The sequence below is a fragment of the Alligator sinensis genome, unplaced genomic scaffold, assembly GCF_000455745.1.
Source record: "Alligator sinensis unplaced genomic scaffold, ASM45574v1 scaffold721_1, whole genome shotgun sequence".
Lineage (NCBI taxonomy): Eukaryota > Metazoa > Chordata > Crocodylia > Alligatoridae > Alligator > Alligator sinensis.
The window spans coordinates 2,861,395-2,887,548 of NW_005841857.1; the positions used below are offsets into that span (position 1 = coordinate 2,861,395).

Consider the following 26,154-nt stretch of genomic DNA (forward strand, 5'->3'; position numbering starts at 1 on the left):
GGATTGCATGTGGGAGCAGAGACCAGATTTAGGGACCTAGGAGCTCCCCTCTAGTCCTCTGTTCCCAAGGAAGTGAAAAATCTTATAGTGATCCTACACTGTTTCTGTCAGCCCCCCCGAATGAAAGCTCCTAAATTCTTAGCATTTATCTGAATGGGCACATCACTATACTGGCACAACTTCCTCTTGGACTCTTTTATTCAGAATACTAGTGACCTTTTGAAAAAGAATAAGAATGTCCTCATGGGGAGATAAACTGGTATGATGAGAATACCACAGCAGTAAATCATACCCCACCCTGGGGGTCTTCAAAAGGAGGCTAGATAATCACCTAGCTGGGGTCATTTGATCCCAGCATTCATTCCTGCCCATGGCAGGGGGTCGGACTTGATGATCAGCTCAGGTCCCTTCCGACCCTACCAACTATAAAACTATACCAATGACCTGTGCAAAGAAGTCCTGATGAGTGTGGCTGAATCCTGACCTTCATCCTTCCTCTAGCTCACATCCGGTGGCCTAGGACAAGCCTAGTGCAAACTTGAATATAGCCCCTGCACTCAAGTGATGTATCAACAGAACTGGACACATTTTTTTCATTAACTTCCTTTTCAAGAAAAAAAAAATTGAAATGAACATTTTCATGTGCAATTTTGCTTTGGTCAAAATATATTGTTTTTTTATTTACATATTCTTGAATGGAAAAGAGCAAACACAAAACATGACAAATGATTGTTTTGTAATTCTGCTTTGTGGGTGGAGGTGGTGGGGAGCCAGCAAGATAAAAGGAAACAAGAATCTGAAATGAAATGAAATATGCTTTGTTTTTTTGGTTTTCAATTTTTTTAAATATATGAAAAAATGTATTGAATCCTCCAACCCCCAGACAACAATAAAAAAAAAAAAAGGTGTTGAGCAAATGTGTTCATTTCCTTCATGATCTTTGATGGAATATGCCTTTTTTTGGAGTGTTTCTCTCTATCTCTGGCTGAATCATTATTGGATCTTTGTACAGGGAGGCCAGGAGCACTCAGCTGGACTCTCCTTGCTCTGCCTGTTATTGCTGCTGCTTACAGCCAGCTTGTTGCTGGTAGATCTTCTGGGGTAGCACTGACAAATCCATGCAAAAATACATGGTTAGCCAGGCTGAGAGCACTACCATGGGAGATCTTCTTTCCAAGGAGCATAAAACAAACCCTTTCACTGACACTAAAAGGAAAACTGTGATCTTGCAAAACTGGAACCAGGGAGACTAGTGTTTAATGCCATTCTGGAAGCTACAGCCATCCATCCCTTCAAAGGCTAAAGCTGCTTGCAGGCTGCCAAGCCCTTCATTATGATTTGGATGTGATGACACAGGAGCAACAACAAGAAGAGTTAAAAATCATCTGAGAAATTCAATTGTTTGCAGATTTGGAGTTACTGAGCAAATGAGTCTTAATGGCCTGTTATCCTCCTATTGCTGTGATGTTCTAGTCCATTGGCCCTGTGGCCTTTTTCAGCCAGAAAGAAGTCACATAGCCTCTGCCTCCTCTGATAGGGAAAGCCCCAGAGCTAGTTTCTAGACCACCTTTTAAGCATGGAAGTGCAACTCTGATTGATACCATTCCAGTCCTGAATACTGTCTAAGGCATCTCTTTTGTAACACACTGGGCACATCTACACATGCTGCTATGGTGCTGTTGTTACTGCGCCATTATTGAGTACTTCCTACAGCCTGCATTGGCAACGCGTAGGGCATGCACGTAGGTGCACATGCACCCCCTGAGATTGGCCGCCACTGCCGGTGGCATCTGCAGGCTGTTGCCGCTTACCACCTCCCCTTGCTGCCAACACTGCTAGTGGCATCTGCGGGCTTGTCACCCCCTTGCCCCAAGGCTGCTGTGGCTGCCTGTGGCTGGTTCCCGCTCAGCCCACCCTTGCCACCGATGTCACCACGGCTGCCTGTGGGCGGTTCTTGCTTTCTGCCACCACACCACCACTGCTGACACTGATGCTGCCGCATGTCGCTGTAGCACGGTGCTATGGTGACGTAGTGCCATGTGTAGATATGCCCACAATCCCTTTGCCTTTAAGACTGAATTAGAAAAATACTGCATTTAGTGCTTCTCATTAACTGTTTTTCAAGGTGGTAGGTGCCTAAGGCAATATATGGGTCTAATGGGTGGAATGTAACCCAAGATATAGCGTCTCTTTGGAAGCTAAAGAGAGTGCACTCAAAATTTCATCTATACCTTGGCCTCTTCTGAGACTATACAAAGATGCCCATTTACAAGTGTTTCATTTGTACTGAATACAGTAGCAAATAACTCAAGATTTGCAGGTATTCACACTGAAAAAGTACCTAAGCAGGTACATGTTATGCACTTATAAGTGTTATCTGTATAGAAAAAAAGATCACTTATAGAAACAAACCGCTCCTAGATCAGCGGTTCCCAAACTCTGACAGATTGAGTACGACCAATTTAAAATGATACAGTTTTAAGTACCACCAGCACATTTTTCATGCACATAGGTAACAGACTATGTAGTAAAACAACATCAAAACCTTTAGTGATCATCAAACATTGTTTTATCAGGTACAGTAGTCATATAGAACAGTTATAAATTGGAAAAAAGACAGTGTAAACCAGGGGTAGGCAACATTTTTGGCTGGAGTACTGAAAAAACCGCAATATGTACTCTGTAAGGTGCCGGAGTGCCAGCACACAGAAAAACAAAACTGAAGCAGGGGTACATGGCAGGATGCACTGCATAGTAATATAGTTAATAATCATAAATGTTGCTTTTTTTTTTGTACACAAAATACCAGGTTTTCGAAAAAATCTAAACCTGGTGACAATAAATAAAACTTCATGTACTACTGTTGTTCTTGTGTATTCTTTTTTGATAAGTATGTTGTGATGAGAGAGAGGGAAGAGAGAAGAGTCGGGGGAAGAGAGGGAAGGGGGAAGAGAGAGAGGAGACAGGAGAGAGAACTGGAGAAAGAGAGAGGGAGAGCAGGCATGGGGGGAGGCACTGTGGGCAGGCTGGCCCAGCTGGGCCCTTGGGAAGGAGGCAGCTGGAGGAGAACGGGGGCCAGGCAGGGAGCAGGGGCTGCCCCGGGGCTCTGCAGACCTGGGCTTCAGTGGGGGTGCCCAGCAGCACGGGGGGTGGGGCCCAGCCTGGGTTGTGCAGCTCCATGGGGATGGGGTGTAGCCGCCCTGCCCACAATTAAACACTGCCTGGCTGGGGCAGGATGCTGGGCTTGGGGGGCTCCCGGCTCAGCCTCTCTGCATGCAGGGCAGAGCCCCCCGGGCTGCAGCAGGGACTCCCTGGGCTCTGGGACTAGTCGCCGCAGGCGGTGCTCAGAGCCAAGCCATCCAGGAGTCTGCAGTATAGTGGTTCTGTGCGGTGCCTGCCCTGGTCCTGACCCCTTGTGGGGGAGCTGCGAGTGGGCAAGGCTGGGGCTTGGGCAGGCTGGGGTAGCTGTGGCAGCTGTTCCCAGGAGCTCCTGTAGCCAGGCCTTGGCAACGGGGTCGGCTCCACCCCACTTGCACTGTGCCTGGCATGTAGGGAGGCTGAGCTCGGAGCCAAAAAGGAGCATGCAGGACAGCCAAACCTGTCATCCTGCCTCAGCCAGGCGGTGTCCCCTCAGGGAGCTGTGCGGGCCCAGCCAGGGCCCACCTTAGGTGCCGCTGGGCACCTCTACCCACCACAGCCCTTCCCAGGGTGATCTGAGCCTTTCCAGGGGTGCAGGGGGCGGCATGTTCCTGCCACAGCGTGCACCCTGTGGTAAGCACAGGGGCCACCTGCCCCCTGGACTTATGTGTGGGGCAGAAGTGGCTGCCACTGCACGCTGTTCTCTGCTCCCCACTGCTGTCATCCTGGGAGACGCATGCAATGCCATGTGCACCTTCTGCCACTGGGCAGCCAGTGCATGGAAGGCACATGGTGTCATGTGTGGCCACGAGGCAATGGCAGCCCACCTCAACCCCGTGCACAAACCCCGGGCTCCTATTCACCCCTGCCCCTGTCTCTGCCTCACTCCCTCCATCACTGTGGGGGCCTCAATCTCCCCACCACATACCCCTTCCCCCCAACACACTTACCTGCTGGGCACTGTTGCACACGCAGCTGGGCTGTGTTTCTCAGTGCCTGCAGCAGGTTGGGCTGGGTGTCTGCATGTGTGTGTGCCCCTCCCCCTGGCCTTCTGCGTACCACTCTCAGGTTGTCTGACTACCATTGGTGGAACATGTACCACAGTTTCAGAGCTTCTGTGCTAGGTCATGGGTGAGTTTTTTTCATGGTTCCTAAGAACCTCCTTAGCTACCCTATGTTCTCATCTTGTTTCTCCCAAAAGAGCTTTCTGTATGTGCTTGAATTTATGGGCTAGATATAGCAACTGTTCAGGACTTACAGCCTTCATGAGAAATGCGGTGGACTCTAGCAGAATGGGCAGGATGATGATGATGGCTAAGTACAGACAGTCAAAAAGCCCAAGGATGAATCAATTCAATCTTCCCAGGTTAGTCTAAGCTGTGTAGATTGAACCGGTAAGCAAGTGAACAGACATTCACTTTTGATTCCAGAAATGCAGCCATGTGCCTACAGTGGCTTAGGCAAGAAGCCAGGGGGTGCTAGAGCACACCTCCCTGCTCTGCTGGAGCAGACAGCTTGGGCCAAGGCAAACTCAACCACCCTGTGAAGGGGGGGTGGGGGGCATGGGTTGCGGGGTAGGTTCAAAGCATTCTGGGATGCTGGAAGACTGTGAGTTAACTTGAATCTGGAGGGGATCTGGGCCAGAAGTTCAATAAATCTAAATCAGTTAAGTCTGATACTGCATTCATCCAGGTTTATCTTAAGCTGGTTTCAGCCATTTTGAAAGTGGTTTATATGCACTGAACTTCTTTTGTGTTACAGACTTGAACTGGTTTCTGATCACTTATACCAGTTTGTGTGTAATTTTTGTCCCTAGCAGCTGAGTATAGAGGAAATGACTCATCACTGGTGATTCCTCACGATTAAGGATGATCACCCCCATGGGTCAAGTAAAAGGCTGTAGATGAGATGGAAATGACTAATGGGGAGGACATGTGATTTTTTTTTTTTTAGTTTGCTGTTTTAAAACATTCTGCTTGCTTGATTGTTAATATGTCGTTAACAAGGGGTTCTGTTAAGGTCCAGGGCCACAACCTCATGAATGAAGACTAAGGAAACTTCTGGTCCACCTTTCTCCAACATTCAGTGAACCCTCCTTTAAAACCAGGGAAAATCAGACTCCACATCTTTGATGTTTGAATTCTAAAGTTAAAAATAAATAAGCAAGTTCCAAAAAAACCTCATACATTTCTCGGTTTCTTCTCTAGACATTGTAGCATAGTGAAGGAAGAAAGAGGCCTGATTCATTTTTGGTTTTGCAGGATCATTAGCTCACAAGCCTTTGTATTCTTTTCCGGATACAATTTTTTTGTCTTCCTACTCAGAAATATCATTCAAATGCAACTCCTGATCCACCTTACATGAGTCAGTCCTCTGCCCTTACTGAGGGCTCCCACATCACTGCTAGTGCATTATACACAATTGCAATAAAGAAAGTAATAAAAATGTGTCCAGGAAGGACATTTCCATTTGCATGGGCTAACATGTCCCATTGCAGGGCTAAGAATCACTGGTATAGATATGCACATTATTATTGTTGTACACACACACACACACACACACACACACAGGTATGTGTGTTTATATATAACACATCTAGGGAAATCATCTGAATCAGAGATATTTGGTAGGAGGAAGTTTCTTAGAAAGCAGCAATGACAAATGAGACCTTGGGGTGTTACAGTATGAGAATTTCAACGCGAGTTTGTAGTGTAATGGCATAAATATGTGCTAGAATGCCCTGCTCATCCCGAGCTCTGTATGCAAAGGCAATGGGTGGCTACCAAGGAATTTATAATCCTGTTGATTATGGTCCCATGTACTAACTAGAATGTGCTGTCCAGCTCTAGGGAAGATATTGAAAAATTCAAGAGAAATCAGTGAAGAGTAATAAAAAGGATCAGGGGAGGGATTCTAAATTGGTAAACTAAATTTGTATGGATTGGTGTTTCTCAACAGTCTTAGTCCCAAGGCACCCCTTGTTAGTCTCAACACATCCCTTGGAAAATGCCAGCTCTTAGCTTTCACTTGTTTTTCGATTGTGTGAAAAATAATAGAGCAGTTTTTCTGTTGTAAGGAACTCAGAAAGACCACGGCCAATCAGAGTGTTTTTGACACACTGATTCCTATTAGAAATCTTGTGAATCGTTTTTGCATACATCACCTTACTAACATTGTATGGCACCCTGGAAGGGATCTCAAGGCATCCCAGTGTGTCGTGGCACATGGGCTAAGAATCACTGGTATAGATACGCCTCACTCATTAAACTCCTGTTGATTCCCATGTTGCAGGATTGTGACCTGAATTCTTCTATACATAAATCTTATGGGCTAAAATGAGACATGGCCATCCAAGTATTTCAAAGGAATAAACAGCAAAGAAGGAGAGCACTGTTGTACGTTGGCGTGGGGGTGTGGAAGAAGAGTAATAACATAGCAGAGAAAAGCATAGGTTGTATATCAGAAAAACTCCCTAATGGCAGGTTCTGTTATACAGTGGAATAGATTCCTAAAGGAAAGGACAGAAGTGCTGGCATTTTAAATCTTTCAAACAAGGTTGGACAAAGCCCTCAAGAGTATGCTGTAGAGAGCAAGTCTGCACTGGCCCCTGGGATTGAATGCGTGTGACCTGATAGGTCTTTTCCTCTTGGCCCCAATGATTCTTTGCAGGTTGAGATCTTGTTCTGTGCATGATTGGGGACCATAAACGATAGGTGTTTGGGGCCAAACCTGTGACTGTGTGAGAAAAGGGGAGGGGAGGAAGTGGAGAGAAATGGATTCTCCACAGCCCGACATTTTCTTCTGTTGTTTCTGTCACTGTCAAGGAGGATGTAAAACACATGAGCTTGGTTTCGGATCTGCTGTCGCAATCTTCGAATATCCTTTTCCTCGGGTGTCTGCCGGCTGCACTTGCACATTTGAGGCAATGTTGGATTTCTTTGTTGATTTGTATATCATGGTTTATCAAGCAGTTGTGATCCCCACCTTATTGTACCGAGCTGAGACACGGACAACATACACGAGACCCCTCAAGTAGTTGGAGAAGTACCAGCAATGCTGCCTGCAGAAGATCCTTCAAGTCCAGTAAGAAGATAAATACACCAATGTTAGCGTCTTTTCACAAACAAGCACCACAAGCATTGAGGCGATGATCATCCAACGTCAACTTTTCTGTATCAGCCGCAACATCTGGATGTCTGACTCCAGACTCCTGAAGCAAGTTTTATTCTCCCAGTTTAGCCAAGGTGTATGCTCAAGACAAGGGTAGGGAAAACACTTCAAAGATGTCCACAAGGCCAACTTGAAAAAAATGCATCATTGACATCATCTCGTGGGAAAATATTGTCCAGGATTGCCCCAAATTGAGAAGGAGTCTGCTGTAAGGATCTCAGTACTTTGAAACCTTACGATGACAACCGGAGATGGAAAAGTGGGAGCAGGAGAAAGTGTGCCGTGAACCGAATCAAGGATCTGAAGCCACCCACCCTGCATGGAAACACACGGCCACCGAATCTATCCATTCCAGATTGGTCTCATCAGCCATCTTCAGACCCACAGATAAGACAGTCATGGAAGACAATTAGCCTAGACTGAGAGGGATTGCCGAAGAAGTAAAACACAACTGAATATGAAGTCCATTGGTTTAAATGACTGCATGAGGTAGAGCATCAGGCTCTACAGCTGTAGATAATTAGATAGTCCATACTGTGATGATATTTTGGCTTCTGAACCCAACGAATCACAGTCAGCTGTCTCCTTTCCTTTGCCTTGAATTACTTTGGAGGATGAGTTATTCTGCATGAGAAGATGTCATTCTGCTTTTCCAAGCTTCCCCTGGTACCTGCAGATTGAATCCAAAGTGAGTTTATACCGTTCAGTATCTGGCTGCTGATTCATAAAATCATTGATTTCTCTAGCATGCTATCCAGGCTCAGGTGTAGAGCAGGCAAACTATTGACAACTTGGCAACAGGAAATCTAAAGCAGAGTCACTGTTGGCATAAGGAGTGGGTAGCACTGTCTAGTTAGATGTTACAGTACATTGCATCTGTGGTATGCCTGCTATTAGAAATGACTTGTTACGAATTTGCAAAGTTCCCCTGAAAAATTCATGCAAAACTTTTCAAAGTGGCATTTTTAAAACAAAAATGTTCTTGGAAAAAATTATCTTTCAAAAATGTTCATTTTTAGGAAAAAAGACACCCCCCCTCTCTGCAAACATTTTGGTTTTTAAACACTGCATTTCCAGGTTTCATTTTTTTATAGGGAAAAAAAAAGCACACGGCAGTTTCCACAAAAAGTTCTCTCTCTCACTATTTTCTGACCATTTCCAATTATTTGTTTTTAATCAGTTCCTCTTTGTTTCCATCTTTTTTTCCTTTCCATAGATGGATGAATATTTTAGTTAGGTTAGATTCTTTCCTCCAAATACTTGAAACATGAAGTGATAAGGTTAGGTGGTCAGCCTGAACCCATGTGTCCTCCTTTGGCAATATGGTGGGGAGAGGGGACAGGGGGTACAGCCTATGCTGCCTCTAAAGCACTGTTCTCTGTCTGCTGTGGCGGTTGACCCGGTGAGGATCCATGCTAGCTAGAAGTCAAGGCTTGGTGTACAACTTGTATTGATCTCTGAAGAAACTAGTAAGAGTCCCTCAAAGGTAGCACCACCTCATGGGCTGCAGCATGGGTTCAGGATGTTGCATGCAGTATTCCCTGTTGATCCAAGTGGACCTACAGTCTATATAAACTTCACTCTCTTTTCAGAATGATCATGGCTGCACTTGGCTTCATTTCATATGCTGCTGTCAGACCACTGATAAATCAGCACTTTGTCCCTTGAGTAGGCAACAGCTTAGGCCTGTCTGAGATGCTGGTCTTCTTCCCAAACATGGGCAGTGTTTGAGATCAGCCAGGATGCTCTTGCTATTGATTCACTGAGCTCAGTATCCCTGCACCGTTCACTGAGTTCACCATTTTCACTCCCTCTGATCGTCCATAAGAGACTGAGCCTGTTTCTGAGCCTGCTTTCTCAAGCATCTGCTTGTTCCTAGAGAGCATTTTTGATGTTGTTCACTCTCTCCTAACAAGCTGTCTATTCACATCTGCTGGTAACGGTTATGGCAATGGTGTATATGCCAACAGTTATTTTGGGTGATGCATGCAGATTACATGGACTTGAAGTGTTTACAGACTCTTGGTGCTACAGTGCGAGGGCTTGGTTCACTAAGGGAAAGAATTACAGTGAGGATGTTAAAGGAAACAATGCCAGTAAGTCAACTTCTAAAACCGAAAGTTTAAGTTTCAGAGAGCAGTAATGCCGCGTGTGGAGTAGACTGTACAAAACCTGATGACGATCCAAAAGAATGTAAGAAACAGGATTTAGAGCAGAGGTCGGCAAAGTCTTGCCTGTCGGCCGGATCGAGCCTGTGGCGGACTCCATTTCCCAGCAGCCCCTGCCCACGTCGCTGTGGCTGGTTTCCATGGACCATGGCAGCATGGGGCAGGGGTTTCCATTGAGAAGGAAGAGCAAGAGGAGGACATATGGCTGGGCAAGGAGCGGCTCTGGGGCTGGGGTTTTGTAGCAGTGAAAGCATGGTCTGGAACCGGGGCAGCGCTGTGATCCGCTGACCACATGCTCCTGGCAGGGGCATGCAGGCAGGAGATCGCAGCTCTGCCCTGGCTCCAGACCACGCGGTCACCACTGCAAGGTCCCAGCCCCAGCCATGGAGCAGCTCCCAGCCCAGCTGCGTGCCCTGCCAGTGCTTCTGGGGTCGGTCTTCATGGAAACCCTGGCCCCACACTGTCACAGCACCACCGCCTCTGCAGTCTTCATGGAAACCAGCCTCAGCGATGCAGACAAGGGCTGCTGGGAAATGGAGTCAGGCCACTGGCCCAATCTGCCATTTTGCCCACCCCTGATTTAGAGGAACCCAGCATGTGACTTGGATGAGATGCTGGGGGTGCTGCTGAATCATCCATCTTTTGGGTGAATTGGTCAACTCTGCAGCTTTGCCATCATCTGCTCAGTGTGCTGACAGGCATTTGAGTTAGTCTGTCGGATCTGCTTACAGACATCCTTGTGCCTGGGGTAACTTTGCATGCCAAGGCAGTCCCCTGTCCCAAGTTGTGATGTACAGAGATATGGCGTGACCCTCTATCCTCCAGTATAATGGTTTGCATGGACGCCATTTAGCAGATCAGAGGAGAAGGAGCTCACTTCTTTCCTTTTTCTCCCTGTCTGCTTCTGAAGGGATCTGCAGACCACCCTGCACTTTATTGCACCTCATTTAAAGTTGTTTTACTTCAGCAACTTAAAGCTTCAATTGACGTTCAACAGGAAAGATTCCCACACTCTTTGCAGAGAGAACAAGTCACATGCCAAGTCACCTGCTTCCTAGCTATACAGGGTTGAGGACATCATGTGAACTGTTGACCGTTGACATGGTCTAATATTACAGCAGAGGTAGCAAGAAGATTAGAAAGGAAGGTAGGCTGTGTGAAAACAGGAAAATGGAGCAATGGTCTGAGACTCCCTCTGACAAGGTGCCTGTACAGGGCTGACATTAGTATCCTGATCTTCAACTCTTGAGGTTAGGCTTGAAATAGGTTCCTACTGGTGACATTCATGTCTTGGCAGCTGTATGGTTTCATCACACGACAGCGAGCCATGGTGTTGTGTTGCTATGACATGTCTTTAGTAGCTGCATTTTTATGAGCTCAAGGGGTTGATGTGGGATACCAGGTGGCGGGAACTGTAGTAAGAGGACCTCAACCTGTCTGCAGGGATGGAAAGAAAAAATTGAATCATGGACACATGCAGAAAGGAAAAGCAGTAAGATTTGGATATAACTTGGGTTTATAAGACAAGGAAGAGGAAGGAGTCCAAAAATAGCCCAAGATTAAGTGCTTGAGTGCCCGGGAGAATGACTATAATAGCACATTATCTTTCCTTTAGTTGAACCAGGATTACATGGGGCCCAAAAGATCTACTGCTTTTCTGATAAGAGTTTGATTTCTAACATGCTTTCTATAGGTAGCTGAATATTTTAGTTGGGTTAGATGTCTTTTCAACTATCTTTAAAATGCAACCACATCTGGGGTAGAACATGACAGCTGTTTAATATGGCTAGCAATGCTATGCAACAGTTTTGGATAGGAAGGGAAAAATACAACTAAAATTATAAGCAGGATTTTCAATGAGCTGAATATTATTATCTAAGTAGGAAGGTAGCCAGGAACTGGAATTAAGACCTTGGGCTTGCAGACACTGGCATAGTCTATTAAATTAAAGGCAAGTGATCAAATCCTTATACAGAAGTTGAGGACGTCCAGGAACACGGTGCTTCCTAGCACCACGCTGTGTCATGCCATCACAGCCCCTCTTTTTGTAACTGTGGGGAGAGGGGGATTTCCTTGGAGGTCTCCCATTCAATTAACAATCAGGCCCAATCCTTTTTTAAGAGATCTAATTAGAGCCCAGCTTGAGGCAGCATGACAGCCGATGATAACATGGTGGAATAAATTGATTTCTCCGTTGAAAATCTGCTTGGGAAAAAGAGTGGCAAGCCCCTTTTTATTCATGAACGTGCTTTAATAACCAGGATCAGCTTCTGGTTAAGTGTCATTATGAAGGTTTGCCTCTTGCATTGCTCCACTGTATCTCTGAGGTTCTTGTGTTTGTAACAGTTTGTAGTGCTGCTTTTGGCTGGGGCCTAGTCCTTATTTTCCTTTGTGAAACTTAGCACCCAGGAGGAGAGCCTGGCTGGCAGTGCGATGGTCTGAAATCTGTCCAAAGGAAGGGTGTAGCATGGACAACAGCAGAGCAAGCTTCCATGCACAACCCCTGCTAGTATCTCTCCAAAGTGAAGGGTTCACCTCCTGGGACAAGAAGAGAATTGCCCGTGTGGCTCATTCAGGCTTCGGCATCCCTGGTGCGGCTGCCAGTTGTGACCAAGTTGTTCTTTTTGCTTCTGGATCTGAGCCGGGTGGGAAGGCTTTTGGTCACAACCACAGTCAGGCTGGTAGCAGAACCAAGAGGCCGCATCACTCCATTACCAAACTCAGCCTTATACCCATTTGATCTTTGCAACAAAAATGGTGTAGTTTCTTCTCCTTCTCATTCAAAGTGCAGGCACTGAATCCAGATAAGAGACAGTTATTCTCTGTGGCACTTTCCCTGACGTGGATAAGCCTCTTAAGTGAGCATGTGACATCAGCCAAGTTTTTATCTGAATTATGCCTGCCTGTCTGAGTTGCAGGTGCCATTATTCCCTTTTCATTATCTGCTGTACAGAGCTGCAGCCAGAATGCGTAAGAAAGGGTTGAGTCATGGGGCTGGCACAGTTAATTTTTTTTTTGCATGCTCTTGTCAAACAGGAGACGGCCTAGCGAGAGCTGCCAAGTGTCCATCACTAGAGTGAATGATACACAAAAGAAAGAGGGGAAAAATATCCATGCTACTCATCGCAGGGGGGGTAGGGGGGTGGGATGAATGGACGAAGACGACTTTCTTCCGTGAATAATATGGAGAGTTTTGTTGCTTCAGAACTCCTGACATCTCAAAAGTGTCTGCAAATTTAATTCAAATATGAGCAAACACTTGCAGTGCTGCAGCTATAAAACACATTTAATGTTGATTACAAAGACCAAATAGCTTCTTGCTGGAATATTTGTTTTATAATGATGAATCATTAAGCACTGCACACGTGCTTGACCCGGTATCATGGCACAGAACGCAGACGGATCCTGTCCCAACGTGCTGACAGAATAGGGCCCTGTATAGAAATGCAGATTGTTATAAACTGCTTAGTGTCTAAATGAGATGGCCACAGTACTGGCACAACATACTAGAGGATATTTAGGACTTCTTGCTTTTAATTTATCACTCCTATTATCATTGACTGACTTAGTCCAGGTGACAAGGCGCATAATTGCAATGACACTCAGTTGCCTGTTGAGAGGTTCTGGGATTTTACAATTCCTTGCTGTCTTTCAGGAAGAAGAAGATCGGGGAAATGTGTGGGTCCTTCACTGAAGGGAGGCGGCAACCTAGTGACAGATTATGTGGAAAAGACTGAAAAGTACTCAAATTTCTTTTTTTGCCTCGGTCTTCACAGGCAAGGTCAGCTCCCAGACTGCTGCACGTGGTAGCACAGCTTGGGGAGAAGGGACTAGATGCAATACATTTAGGGTGCTGAGGGAGTTGGCAGATGTGATTGCAGAGCCGCTGGCCATTATCTCTGAAAGTTCATGGCAGTTGGGAGAGGTCCTGGATGACTGGAAAAGGGCAAATATGGTGTGCACCATTAAGAAAGGGAAAAAGGAGGATCCAGGGAACTACACACTTACCTTAGTCCCTGGAAAAGTCATGGAGCAGGTCCTCAAGGAATCCATTTCTAAGCATTTGGAGGATTAGGAACAGTCAGCATGGATTTACCAAGAGTAAGTCATGCCTGACCAACCTGATTGCCTTCTATGATGAGGTGACAGGGTCTGTGGATGCAGGGAGACGAGTGGATGTGGTGTACCTTGACTTTAGCAAGGCTTTTGATACACAAAACACTCTCCACAACATTCTTGCAAGCAAGCTAAGAAAGTAAGGGCCGGATGAATGGACTATAAGGTGGATAGGAAAGTGACTGCTTTGTCAGGCTCAAAGGATAGTAATCCATGGCTCGATGTCTACTTGGCAGCCGGTCTCATGTGGCATGCCTCAGGGGCCATTCCTGACACCAGTTTTGTTCAATAACTTCATTAATGACCTGGAAGATGGGATGGAGTGCACCCTCAGGAAGTCTGCAGATGACACCAAGCTGGGTTGGGGGTGGGGGTGAGGGAGTAGATACGCTGGAGGGTAGGGCTAGGATTCAGAGAGACGTAGACCAAGTGGAGGATTGGGTCAAAAGAAATCTCATGAGGTTCAACAAGGACAAGTGCAATGTCCTGCGCTTAGGATGGAACAATCCCATGCACCGGGACAGGCTGGGGACTGACTGGCTAAGCAGCAGCTTTGCAGAAAAGGACCTGGGGGTCACAGTGGACAATAAGCTGCATATGAGACAACAGTGTGTCCTTGTTGCGAAGAAGGCTAATGGCATCCTGGGGTGCATTGGTAGGAGCGCTGCCAGCAGATCAAGGGAAGTGATTCTTCCCATCTATTCAGCACTGGTGAAGCCACATCTGGAGTCCTGTGTTCAGTTTTGAGTCGTCCACTGTAGAAAGGATGTGGGCTCCCTCTGTTGGTGAGAGGGCAACAGAAATGGTTAGGGGGTTGGGGCACAAAAGCACCAACCCGCTGCTACATTATCTCTGAAAGTTCATGGCAGTTGGGAGAGGTCCTGGATGACTGGAAAAGGGCAAATATGGTGTGCACCATTAAGAAAGGGAAAAAGGAGGATCCAGGGAACTACACACTTACCTTAGTCCCTGGAAAAGTCATGGAGCAGGTCCTCAAGGAATCCATTTCTAAGCATTTGGAGGATTAGGAACAGTCAGCATGGATTTACCAAGAGTAAGTCATGCCTGACCAACCTGATTGCCTTCTATGATGAGGTGACAGGGTCTGTGGATGCAGGGAGACGAGTGGATGTGGTGTACCTTGACTTTAGCAAGGCTTTTGATACACAAAACACTCTCCACAACATTCTTGCAAGCAAGCTAAGAAAGTAAGGGCCGGATGAATGGACTATAAGGTGGATAGGAAAGTGACTGCTTTGTCAGGCTCAAAGGATAGTAATCCATGGCTCGATGTCTACTTGGCAGCCGGTCTCATGTGGCATGCCTCAGGGGCCATTCCTGACACCAGTTTTGTTCAATAACTTCATTAATGACCTGGAAGATGGGATGGAGTGCACCCTCAGGAAGTCTGCAGATGACACCAAGCTGGGTTGGGGGTGGGGGTGAGGGAGTAGATACGCTGGAGGGTAGGGCTAGGATTCAGAGAGACGTAGACCAAGTGGAGGATTGGGTCAAAAGAAATCTCATGAGGTTCAACAAGGACAAGTGCAATGTCCTGCGCTTAGGATGGAACAATCCCATGCACCGGGACAGGCTGGGGACTGACTGGCTAAGCAGCAGCTTTGCAGAAAAGGACCTGGGGGTCACAGTGGACAATAAGCTGCATATGAGACAACAGTGTGTCCTTGTTGCGAAGAAGGCTAATGGCATCCTGGGGTGCATTGGTAGGAGCGCTGCCAGCAGATCAAGGGAAGTGATTCTTCCCATCTATTCAGCACTGGTGAAGCCACATCTGGAGTCCTGTGTTCAGTTTTGAGTCGTCCACTGTAGAAAGGATGTGGGCTCCCTCTGTTGGTGAGAGGGCAACAGAAATGGTTAGGGGGTTGGGGCACAAAAGCACCAACCCGCTGCTAGCAGGTCAGCCTGCTAGCTCCACACTAAAGCCCCCTCGTGCCCCAGCCAGCCCCTCTATACCATGTTGAGCCAGGTTGGAGCAGCCCCAGCCTGGCAGGCTGACCTCCCCAGGCTCCCTGCCAGCCGGGGCTGCTCTGACCTGGATCAATGCGCTGTAGTCCTGGGTGCATGTGTGAGTGCGGTGCCCAAAAGCAATAAACTCTGGTCCAAACTGCACTGGATTTTATTAAGTTGAATTAGCAGCACATGTAGACATGCCCTATGTTATTCAGAGAAGAGCCTGGGCATCTTGGTGGATTGCAAACTCAATATGAGTCTGCAGTATGATGTAGCTGCACAAAAGGCAAATGCGGTTTTGGGATGCATCAATAGTAGCATTAGGTGAAGGATGCAGAAGAAGAAGTGCCTCTTTACTCAGCACTGGTTAGGCCTCATCTAGAGTTGTGTGTGCAGTGTTGGGCTCCACAGTTTGAAAAGGACATGGAGAAGTTAGAGTCTAGAGGTGCAGACAAAAATGATAACAGGCTTGGCAGGCAAGTTAAATGAGGAGAGGCTGAAGGAAATTGGTATGTACAACTTGCAAAAAAAGATGCTGAAGAGGGGTTATGATACTGGCTTCAAATATCTGAAGAGCTGCCATATAGAAAACAGACCTCTTCTCTCTTGCTGCAGAGAGTAGGTTGTGGACCAGTGGCTTGAAGTTTCAGCAAAGTAGGTTTATATTGGAGATCAGGAAAAAATTCTTCACTGTTAGAACAGGGAGGCAGTGGAATAGATGTCTGGGGAAGTTGTGGACTCTTCTTCACTGGAGGTGTTCAAGAAAAGGCTGGACAAACATTGGTTATGGATGATCTAGGAGCACCTATGCCAGGGGTGGCCAACCTGTGGCTCTGGAGCCACATGCAGCTCTTCAGAAGTGAATATGCATCTCCTTGAATCTTTGCACAAGCACACGGTGACCAGCTTCCAAATGGAGGGATGGAAGCTGGTCACCATGTGCTCGTGCAAAGATTCAAGGAGACGCATATTCACTTCTGAAGAGCTGCATGAGGCTCCAGAGTTGCAGGTTGGCCACCCCTGACCTATACTAATGTTCAGCTGTGGGTATTTCCCATGCTATTGGGCTTTGCTAGTTCTACACGAGGCTGAGAAGAAATTGCTGCTCATGTGTCAGTTCTTCTCTCTTTTTTTTCCTGACTTTGGATGTATTGAGTGTTGGCTGCAGCCAGGGCTGGGGATTTTGAGTGCTCATGCTGGGATTTAAACCCAGAGGTTTTTGGCTAGAGGGTCTTGCCCCTCCACTCAGGATCAGACCGATTGCCGTATTTGGGGTCAAGAAAGAATTTACACCATAATCAGATTGGTGTGGACTGTGGGGTTTTTTGCCTTTCTCCATAACAGGGAGTGTGGTGTGATCATCTTCCTTGGATCTTTTGAGCATATATATATTAACTTTTACAGCAGCAGGGCATTGACTGCTGTGGTCTCCCTGCTTTACCTGTGGCAGATTAGGGCATTATGCCTTGTGTTGTGTCAGGGTTGGCTGTGTAGTTTTACTAAGAGGTGAGATTACAGATTTGTACGGGGCAGTTTGGATTGGGATGATCTTGCCTCAGGCAGGGGGGTGGACTAGATGACCTCCAGACATCCCTTCCAGCCCAAATTCTCTATGATTCGAAATTCAACCTGCAGGACACATGGGACTTTAAGATGCCAGGGCCATGCCTTGCTATTCCTTCAGAAGTGCGTGAAATGAAAATAACCAAGCATTTCTCCTGGAGTGGGACATGCCTGCTTCTAAGTACCCATCAGTGGATTTTCTTTTGTGTCATCTCTCTCTCAAAAGTCAGAAGCGAGCTGTGGAAGAGCACATGCTGATGAGGCAAAAGAGGTTGGAAGTCTGCCTTGAACAGAGCAAAAAAGGCACTGGTGAGGCCTTATTTGTCAGTAGTGTGGCCTCACCTGGAGTACTGTGTCCACTTTTGGCCCCACACTTCAAGGAAGATGTGAACTGATTGGAAAGAGTCCAGTGGAGTGTGACAAAAAGGATCAGGGACTTGGGAAGCAAGCCTAATGAGGAAAGGCTAAAAGAACTACGGTTATTTAGTCTGAAGGGGATTTCCTAACAATCTTCAAATACTTGAAGGGTGATTATAAAGAGGATGAAGATAACCTTTCCTGTGTGGCTAGAGCTAGGGCCAATGGCCTCCAACCACCTCCTGAAACAAGAAGAGCGTTCAGTCTCTGTGACCCTTTCAGCCTTTGGCTGCCTCCAACTGCAGCAGAAGAAATTTTAGGTTGGAGATGTGGAAGCACTTCCTCATTATGAGGGCGGTCAAGCATTGGGACAGAAGCTGTGGTCTCTCCATCCCTGGAAATTTTAACACCTTGGGGCATGACACTTCCTCATCCCTTGGTGACCGTCATCTCCATAGACAAACAAGAAGGCTGAAGTCTTTTGTGAATGCTTGGGAAATTAAAATAAAAAATGAAGCAACTTTGGCCCCTTGTTCAAGGTGGACGTCACTCATGTTCTTCGTATTCTTCTGCTCTACTTGGCATTGGTCAGGCTGCAGCTGGAGTACTTCATCCAGTTCGGGGCACCGCACTTCAAGAAGGATGTGGAGGAGCTCGAGAGAGTCCAGAGAAGAGCCACTCGTATGATCAGAACCCTGAAAAGAAAGCCATATGAGGAAAGGCTGACAGATACGGGACTGTTCAGCCTAGAAAAGAGAAGACTTTGGGGCATTGGCGACATGTAGGGGGTGCATGTGGGTGCATGTGCACCCCCTGAGATAGACCGTACACCCCCTGGAAGTGCCAGCTGTGAAATTGGAAGTGCTGCTGGAAATGCATTTTTGGTTTTGCCACTGGCTTGGCGATTGGCTGCTGGGGGACACCCCTCCCCCGGTTGGCAGTTGCTGGCTAGGGGACACCCTCCCCCCCCGGTCAGTGGTCTGGTGCCCCCCCAGACTCGGGAGGCACCAGTCGCCCATGCTTTGGAGGGATTTGGGGGCAGCTGACAAATATATCAGGGGAGAGCATCAGGGGCTAGGCGAACAACTATTCACCAAAGCGCCCCAGGGGAAAACCAGGAGCAATGGTCATAAACTCCTAGAAGGAGGTTTCTGACTGGATATAAGAAAAAACTTCTTCACGGTTCATGTGATCAGACTCTGGACTAGAGTCCCAGGTGGGGTGGTGCAGGCACCTACCTTGGTGATCTTCAAAAAGAGACTGGATGCACACCTTGCTGGGGTTACTTGACCCCAGCAGTGTTTCCTGCCCGGAGCGGGGGGGCAGGCTGGACCTGATGATCCCATGAGGTCCCTTCCAGCCCCTAAACTTCTGCATGAATCTGTGCTCCATCTAGGCATGTCTCACGCCTTCGTTTTCCAGTTCTCCAGCTCAGAGAAATCGGCCTCCTGCTGCCCTGGTCCTAGCTTTCTGCAGCAACAACCAAGCTGGGTATTAGAAACACAGGAAGCCTCCTGGTTGTATTGATTGTTCTCCAAGGTATGGCTTCACATACCCAAGCTAGAGCGAAGAGCTGTAAACAAGCTGGAAACACTTGTAAAGTTGCTTTCTCTTGAACGTGTCGGGGGAAGCAGCCCAGGATACTTCTACAGAAATCTTTTTGTTCTGAGATGTGCTCATCCCACTGGCAAAGCGAACCTAGCCATGTAAAATAAGCAGAACGTGCCTTATGTCAGGAGAAGGCGTTTTCCTCTTTGCCCATGTTGCGCTCCCTGATGTAGGGGTCGTTTCACATTTACGGATGCTTTCTGCTTTCTCATGAACACCCGAATTCCCTGGGTTTCTTCCAGGCCTCCAGCCCTTAGCTTAAGTGGATGCATTCTTAATATCACGGTCTTAGTGTCGTCGTCCTGACTTTTGTCCCTTCTTCTTCACCACAGGATGCTGAAAAAGATCTAAGCTCAATACCATCTGACTCCTTTAAACCAGTTTTGTTCCAGTTTCATATCCAATGTCGTTCCGATCAAGTCTCTCTCACCTCCCAGCTTGTAAGTCCTTGTCTTAGTATCCTGCCAAAGTGCAGCGGCACGGTGCTGGAGAACTTAATAGGAGTTCCCAAACACCCTGCACTGAAATTCAAATTCTGCTGCTCAAGCAGTCACTCGCGCCCATTCAGGTCTGACATAAATAAAAGCTATCTGCTCGGAGCCTGACCTTGTCCACTGAAAGAACACTGCTTACAGGTAAGAAAAATTATCTTTCCTCCTCTTTCTTCTTGGCAAACAGTAACTTCTCTTACACTTCCAACCCTGGCGGGGAGGGCAGCTTGAAATGTTGAACCTGCACAACTAAGGTTCCAGGAATGTAAATGTCCCAGTTTGCCTTTCACCTGCTCCACTTTTTGGTTATGGATTGACTCTGCATCAGTGCTGGAAAGGAGAGCTTCATCTTTCCTTAATGCACTTAACGAGGTCCCTGTGATCGGTGCCGCAGTGCTACATACTGCCCAGATTATCGTCTACGCTACAGAAATGCCTCATGTGGATTCCTAAAGATAACATCTATTTTTAAGGTCTCATTACAATTGGATAAATAACGCCCCGTCTGTCCGACATGTTTGTTATCACACTACATTATGCTATAGTTTATATGATCTGATGCAGTGAGGAAGCGGCTATGGCCTAATGGGATAGACTAGAAGTCAGAATCCCTCGATTCTGTTTACAGCGATGTGACCCGGTGAAAAGTCACAGATATCTCCCAGTATCTACATTTGCCTACCTATAAAATGGGGTTACTAATATTTACCTATCTCCCATGAGTATTGCGTGGCTGCATGAATTACGAGATCTACGGAGTGCTTTGAGAAACTTGGATGAAGTATGTCAGTGTATAATATTAAGGTGTTATAATCTTCCTAAACAGTCTCTAAGGATCCTTAATGAGTGGGACACGATGATTTCAAAGGAAATCTTTTCTCGGCCCTAAACATTTTCTTTAGAGCCCAAAGTGAAAGCTGTTTCTACCAACTGCCATCTCTGTAACCATCTGGAATATCACATTTTCTGAAGCGCTCCTCCTCTTTATCAGCTGTAACTAAAGCTATAAAATGGGAAGATGTCCCTGGTTTAATTAACACCCCTGTAGTTCAAAAGCTGATGTTAGTAATGAGAAGCAATTACAGCCTTTACTGAGGGACAATCAGGTGGAACAAATCCAACATCCATCTTTGGGAGACACTTGTCCCCCAGGTAATTTGGAAGCTGCTTTTTGTACTCAACTGACAACCTGGCCTGATGCAACAGGTGGATTTGCAATTAATTATAGCAAATTATCTGTTCTATAATGTTAACAATAACTTGTTTCTGTTTTCTAGCAGACCTGTTTTCTGTCCTTGTCCTGCTGCCAGCATGCAGCAGTTTAAGGAAGGAAGTTAAGGGAGGAGGCCTTGTTACGTTTTTGAGGACATAGTTGCTCCCTGTCCCCCCCCCCCCCGCCAACCCTTTTTTTTCTAGCTTAGTTTTTCTTTTTTTGTTGCAAATTGCCTGGCATTCAGTAGTGGGCTCCGAGCCAAGTGCATTGATAAATGCTTGCTTCTGTAGCCAAGTGCAGGGTAATTTACTCCCACCCTCTGCAACAGGGGCCAAACTGCTACTTGTATTGCATTCAGTGTCCGTCGCACTGTCAGCTGGCTGAAAACATCAACTTCAAGCTGCAGTTTCGACTGGTGATGGGCAAATGTTAAAAACATTACCCAGAACATGACCAATGAACCAGCTAAGTTTCACATGAAGTCTTACTTGAAGGCTTAGGTTGGGCATTTGTCTTGCACAATTCCTTTGCACTGGAGCAAATTCCACGCTCGATTAAATTGAACATGGATAAATATCTACAAGCTGGGGCTTTTATCCAGCCCTCCTGTGCTTGTCCTTCATTGCCAGGGAAAAGGTCTAGATAAGGACAGAAGAATTGATCCATCTTGCCCAGTATGCTGTCTCCCCCAGTGGGAGGGAGTGGATGCTGAAAGGGAGAGCAAATTGGGTAGGACCAGGGTTTTTTCCACTGTGCCTTTCTTACCTGTAGCCTCCAGCATTTGGGTCTGGGACAGACATTGCAGAAACTGGTTTGAGTCAAATCAGATAAGGCTGATACTACGTTCAACCAGGTTTATTTCAAACCGGTTTCAGCCATTTTCAAACTGGTTTGTATGCACTGAACATCTGTTCTGTTGCAGGTTTAAACCAGTTTCTGATCACTTAAACCGGTTTCTGTGTAATGTCTGGCCCTAGCCTTAGGGTCTAGGATGTTCTGATTCAGAGGCTGTATCCCTAACCCGCATGCTCCGTAGCTAGTGAATGGAGCACTAGGGGCTACATCTACCATTTAAGACACTGGTTCTCCACCTTTTTAGACTCAAAAGGCACCTCTCGTTAGACTCAAGGTTCCCCCCATAACTTTTGTGAATTGAGCAGCACCCCCTTTCAAAAGCTAATTTATTAATTACTGTGCTTACCTCTTTGCAGAGGGGCCAGGCAGTGGGGACCTGAGGCTGCCCATATCTGCTTGTCTCCTCACACTTGCTGTGACACCCTTCAAAGGATCTTACGGTTCCCCCAAACCCCAGTTGAGGATCACGGATTTGGGGACGACTTAGAGACAGCTGGTCATCAGACCAGACTCCAAACTCCTGAGACTGGACCATCAGGTCCCTGTGCAGTATATGAGGAGAGATGGGCATCGCATGAGAACATGCTGACAAGAACGTGCTTTTCTTTAAACTGGAAAACAGCAGAGATCCCCCAGTCCTTCACTAGATCCTTTCTGCATGCAAATGAACACCTGGGTTTTCCTTTTCTACCTATATCAATACTTTCCCTCCCTCCCCCCCACCCTGCAATATCTGCTTCTCTAAAGCCTGGTCGTGAATGCTGGTATTAGCCGAGGATTTACATGTGCCCATTTGGGCAAATACTCTGGGTGGGAAAAATCTTCGGGATTGATGAGACGTTTGACTTTCTCTTTGCTAATGATTGTACTAACTCTAAAACGAGAGGGCATGGATAACTCCCCACTGATTCTCTATTCTTTTCATTTCTTTCTCCAGGTTATGGGCATGCTGCCCCGGGGACTGATGCAGGGAAGGCCTTCTGCATGTTTTACGCTGTCCTGGGGATCCCACTGACACTGGTCATGTTCCAGAGCCTGGGCGAGCGCATGAACACCTTTGTCAAGTACCTCCTGAAACGCATCAAAAAGTGCTGCGGGATGAGGAGCACGGAGGTCTCCATGGAAAACATGGTCACTGTGGGTTTCTTCTCTTGCATGGGAACCCTCTGCATTGGAGCGGCAGCCTTTTCCCAATATGAGGAATGGAGCTTTTTCCACGCTTACTATTACTGCTTTATAACATTGACTACGATAGGGTTTGGAGACTATGTGGCCCTGCAGACCAAAGGGGCCCTTCAAAAGAAGCCACTGTACGTGGCTTTTAGCTTTATGTACATCCTCGTGGGGTTGACAGTCATTGGGGCATTTCTAAATCTGGTTGTTCTCAGGTTCTTAACCATGAACAGTGAGGACGAGAGGCGGGATGCTGAGGAGCGGGCATCCCTGGCAGGGAACCGCAACAGCATGATTATCCACATCCAAGAGGACTCCCAGCACGGTCGGCCGCGGTACAAGGCCGAAGTAACAGACCTTCAATCCGTTTGTTCCTGCATGTGTTACAGGTCCCACGAGTACACCAGCCGGGTGGTGTCCCACCAAAATTCGTTCAGCTCCAAGCTGAACCCTCAGTACTTTCACTCCATCTCTTACAAGATAGAGGAGATCTCACCAAGCACATTAAAAAACAGCCTTTTCCCATCTCCCGTTAGCTCCATCTCACCTGGGTTGCACAGCTTTACAGATAACCACAGGCTGATGAAAAGGCGAAAGTCCATTTAAAGTGATCGGTCTTCTTTTGCTCTTCTTGTTTCCCCCAATTCTTTTTTGGTTCCTTGAGTGAGACGGAGCGAGGCCAAAGGGAGTATAAAAAGCCAGTCCTCCTCTGAGACTCCGCTCTTGAGCATGAAGCATGGATTATTACTGTTCCAGCAAAGTATGCCTTACATTACCCCCTCGGTGGATTTCAGAGGATTCGAGGTGACGCGAAGTGGGTACCAAATCCAAAGTTGCACACAAAGCTGGGAGCCTTCACGTGCCAGCGGCACTCCTGACCTAATAAACTCTTTTCCTCACAAGCAGGTTGCTGTGTGCGTGCGTGCGTGCGTGTGGGATGTGTGTGCGTGCAATTCCACAACTAGTGCCATGTGACAAAAACTCAAAGCATCAGGTATTCATTTTTCCCCTTGAAGCAATTGTGTTCCAGCCTGCTTTTAACTTTTAGATTGCTTCCAAAGGAACGGGGAGGGCGGGGGGGAAGGGGAGCCAATTTGTTTTGTTTCTGCCAAGTCGAGCATGCGCCAAAAGCAGTTAATATACCAGGTGTATCATGATAAATTTTTTAATGCTAGATTTTAGATTGTATTAACATAAAAAGAGGCAGGAAAAGATGGGATCATTTTAGCTTGCCGGTGGAAAGGTAACAAAAAATAAAATAAAAAATAAAAATAAAGCATGCACTTTGTAAAACTGGTATGCATTATAAAAACACAAGAAAAACTAGCAATGGAATTAATAATCAAAAGCAAATAATATTATTGATTTAACTACATTTTACTTTCACCATTTGCTACTGTTCCAACAATTTGCTGTTCAAGTGGATTTTTTTTTTTTAACAAAAACCCGGAAAATTGTTGGAACTATAGAGTGTCTATTTTGTTATTTTCGCTCTTATTTATACAATTTTATTATTATTATTATTATTATTATGGCTATTATTTTATTTTATTTTATTTTATTTTATTGTGCAGCAACTACCTGCATGAATAGGAGTTATATTTTTTGGAATGCTTGGATTAGGATTGGTATAACTAGGTGGATGTATATTTTTTTCTTATATAATAGTGACAGGGCATTCCTTGTTTTGAATAAAAAAAAATATAAAGATGATTGTCTCTTCAATGCTTTTGATTTGTAAATAATGGAAAGCCTTTGTTGGTCTCAGGAAGAATTCAAGGGACAGTATCTTGTGTTTTGGCCTACTGGGAACCTGCAAGAGTAAAATTGGTTTTGGTTTTTTGCTAGGCCGAGAGATAATGTATTTATCTGTAGGGGGCGAGAAATAAGTGCGCTCTGGTGTTTTAAAGGAGTCTTTTGGGACTGGAGTAAATTAGCCAGGTGGAATGAAGGATGATGGCACCACTAAGGGAAACCATTGCTTTTGAGATCGTTTGTCACTCAACGATCTGACTAAAACAGAGGCTTTGGGAACTGAATTAGAGGGCTCGGTCCACCTCCCACTGAAGATAATTGGAATTTGTAATGATGTATGCCTGTGGGATGTGTCCTGCGGGGTGTTTTACCTTTGACTCCAATGGGCAGGATCCAGACCCCACTGCACTGCTCTCTCTAAATGGATAATCCCACTTCCAGAGTTTGTTCAGTATTGTCTCCCTCTGCAGAAAGCATTCACTGGTTGGCACAAATCTTCTCTCTTGCTGATTCTGCTGTTTTTACATTCAGTGTAAAAGCAATAATTCCCCATACAGGCGCTAAGTGTACTTGGATGGTATGTTTTCTCAAGTTTTTAGTGCAAACCTCAGTTTCAAATCTGACCTCTGTGTGCTGATGGGGTGTTAACTGCTTTCCAAAGATTTATTTTGTCAGACGCATCAATAGGCAGAAGCCAGGAATTGTCCTCTCTGCACTCTTCTCCCTTGCTTTATACATTCGGTGAAGCCAAGAGGTATAATTCTCCCCTTCTGATATTTGCGTTTTCAATTCTTTCCACAACTTCCAAATCTCTGTATGACTTCCCCTCTGGGAGCTTTATCATTATGGCACTGCACAAAACCACTCAAAACCAAACCAAACAAAATCCTTTAATAATCCTCTCCCAATCTGCTGCTCTGCATTCTGCTCCCTGTCCTATCTGCTGCTGTGCTGCCTTGTCCCCTTCTCAGTCTGCCATGTGTCAGATAGAGGCTGCCCATGCTGCTTGTGGCATCCACGCTGCAGGTTGGTCACTAAGGGATCCAGTAGTCCCTAAGATCTATGAGGATGGCACATGGTTTGACCCAAGTAGGCATTTGGAAAGCCGTCTTAATGTTTTTGTTCACCGCTGCTTTGATAACCATGTAGAAATCAGATTTGAAAGGCGAGAGCCGCCTGGTCTTTGAGACCCACTGGGCACATCCACGTATGCCATTCATGTGACACAAGAAATACCAGCACCTATTGCACCAGAGTTTATTGCTCCTGGGCGCCGCATTTACATGTGCGCTTGGGACTGCAGCATGTTGGGTCAGGTTGGAGCAGCTCCAGCTGGCACGGAGCCCAGGGGGCCAGCCCAGAGCTTCTCCAACCTGGCTCAATGTGCTGCAAAGGGGCTGGCTGGGGTATGAGGGTGCTCCAGCGTGGGGCTAGCTGGCAGGCAGCCCCCGTGCTGAAGCACTGTCATGCCCCAGTCACCCCTGTCAGCGCCTACATGCAGTAAAGAACACTGCTGTAGGATAGATAGTACTTGTATTTACAAGTACTAACCTACAGCAGAGTTAATGAGTTTCCT

General features: G+C 46.4%; 1 protein-coding gene across 1 annotated transcript in view; it reads left to right on the forward strand.

Annotated features, from left to right (window-relative positions):
- The window catches only part of KCNK9 (potassium two pore domain channel subfamily K member 9), a 116,991-nt gene extending 93,487 nt beyond the window's left edge, over nt 1–23,504 (forward strand). The window contains exon 2 of the mRNA XM_006016444.1: nt 22,588–23,504. Coding sequence (XP_006016506.1) covers nt 22,588–23,429 — 842 coding nt within the window. The 3' untranslated portion in view covers nt 23,430–23,504. The remainder of the gene's footprint in view (nt 1–22,587) is intronic.
- Nucleotides 23,505–26,154: the final 2,650 nt, after the last annotated feature.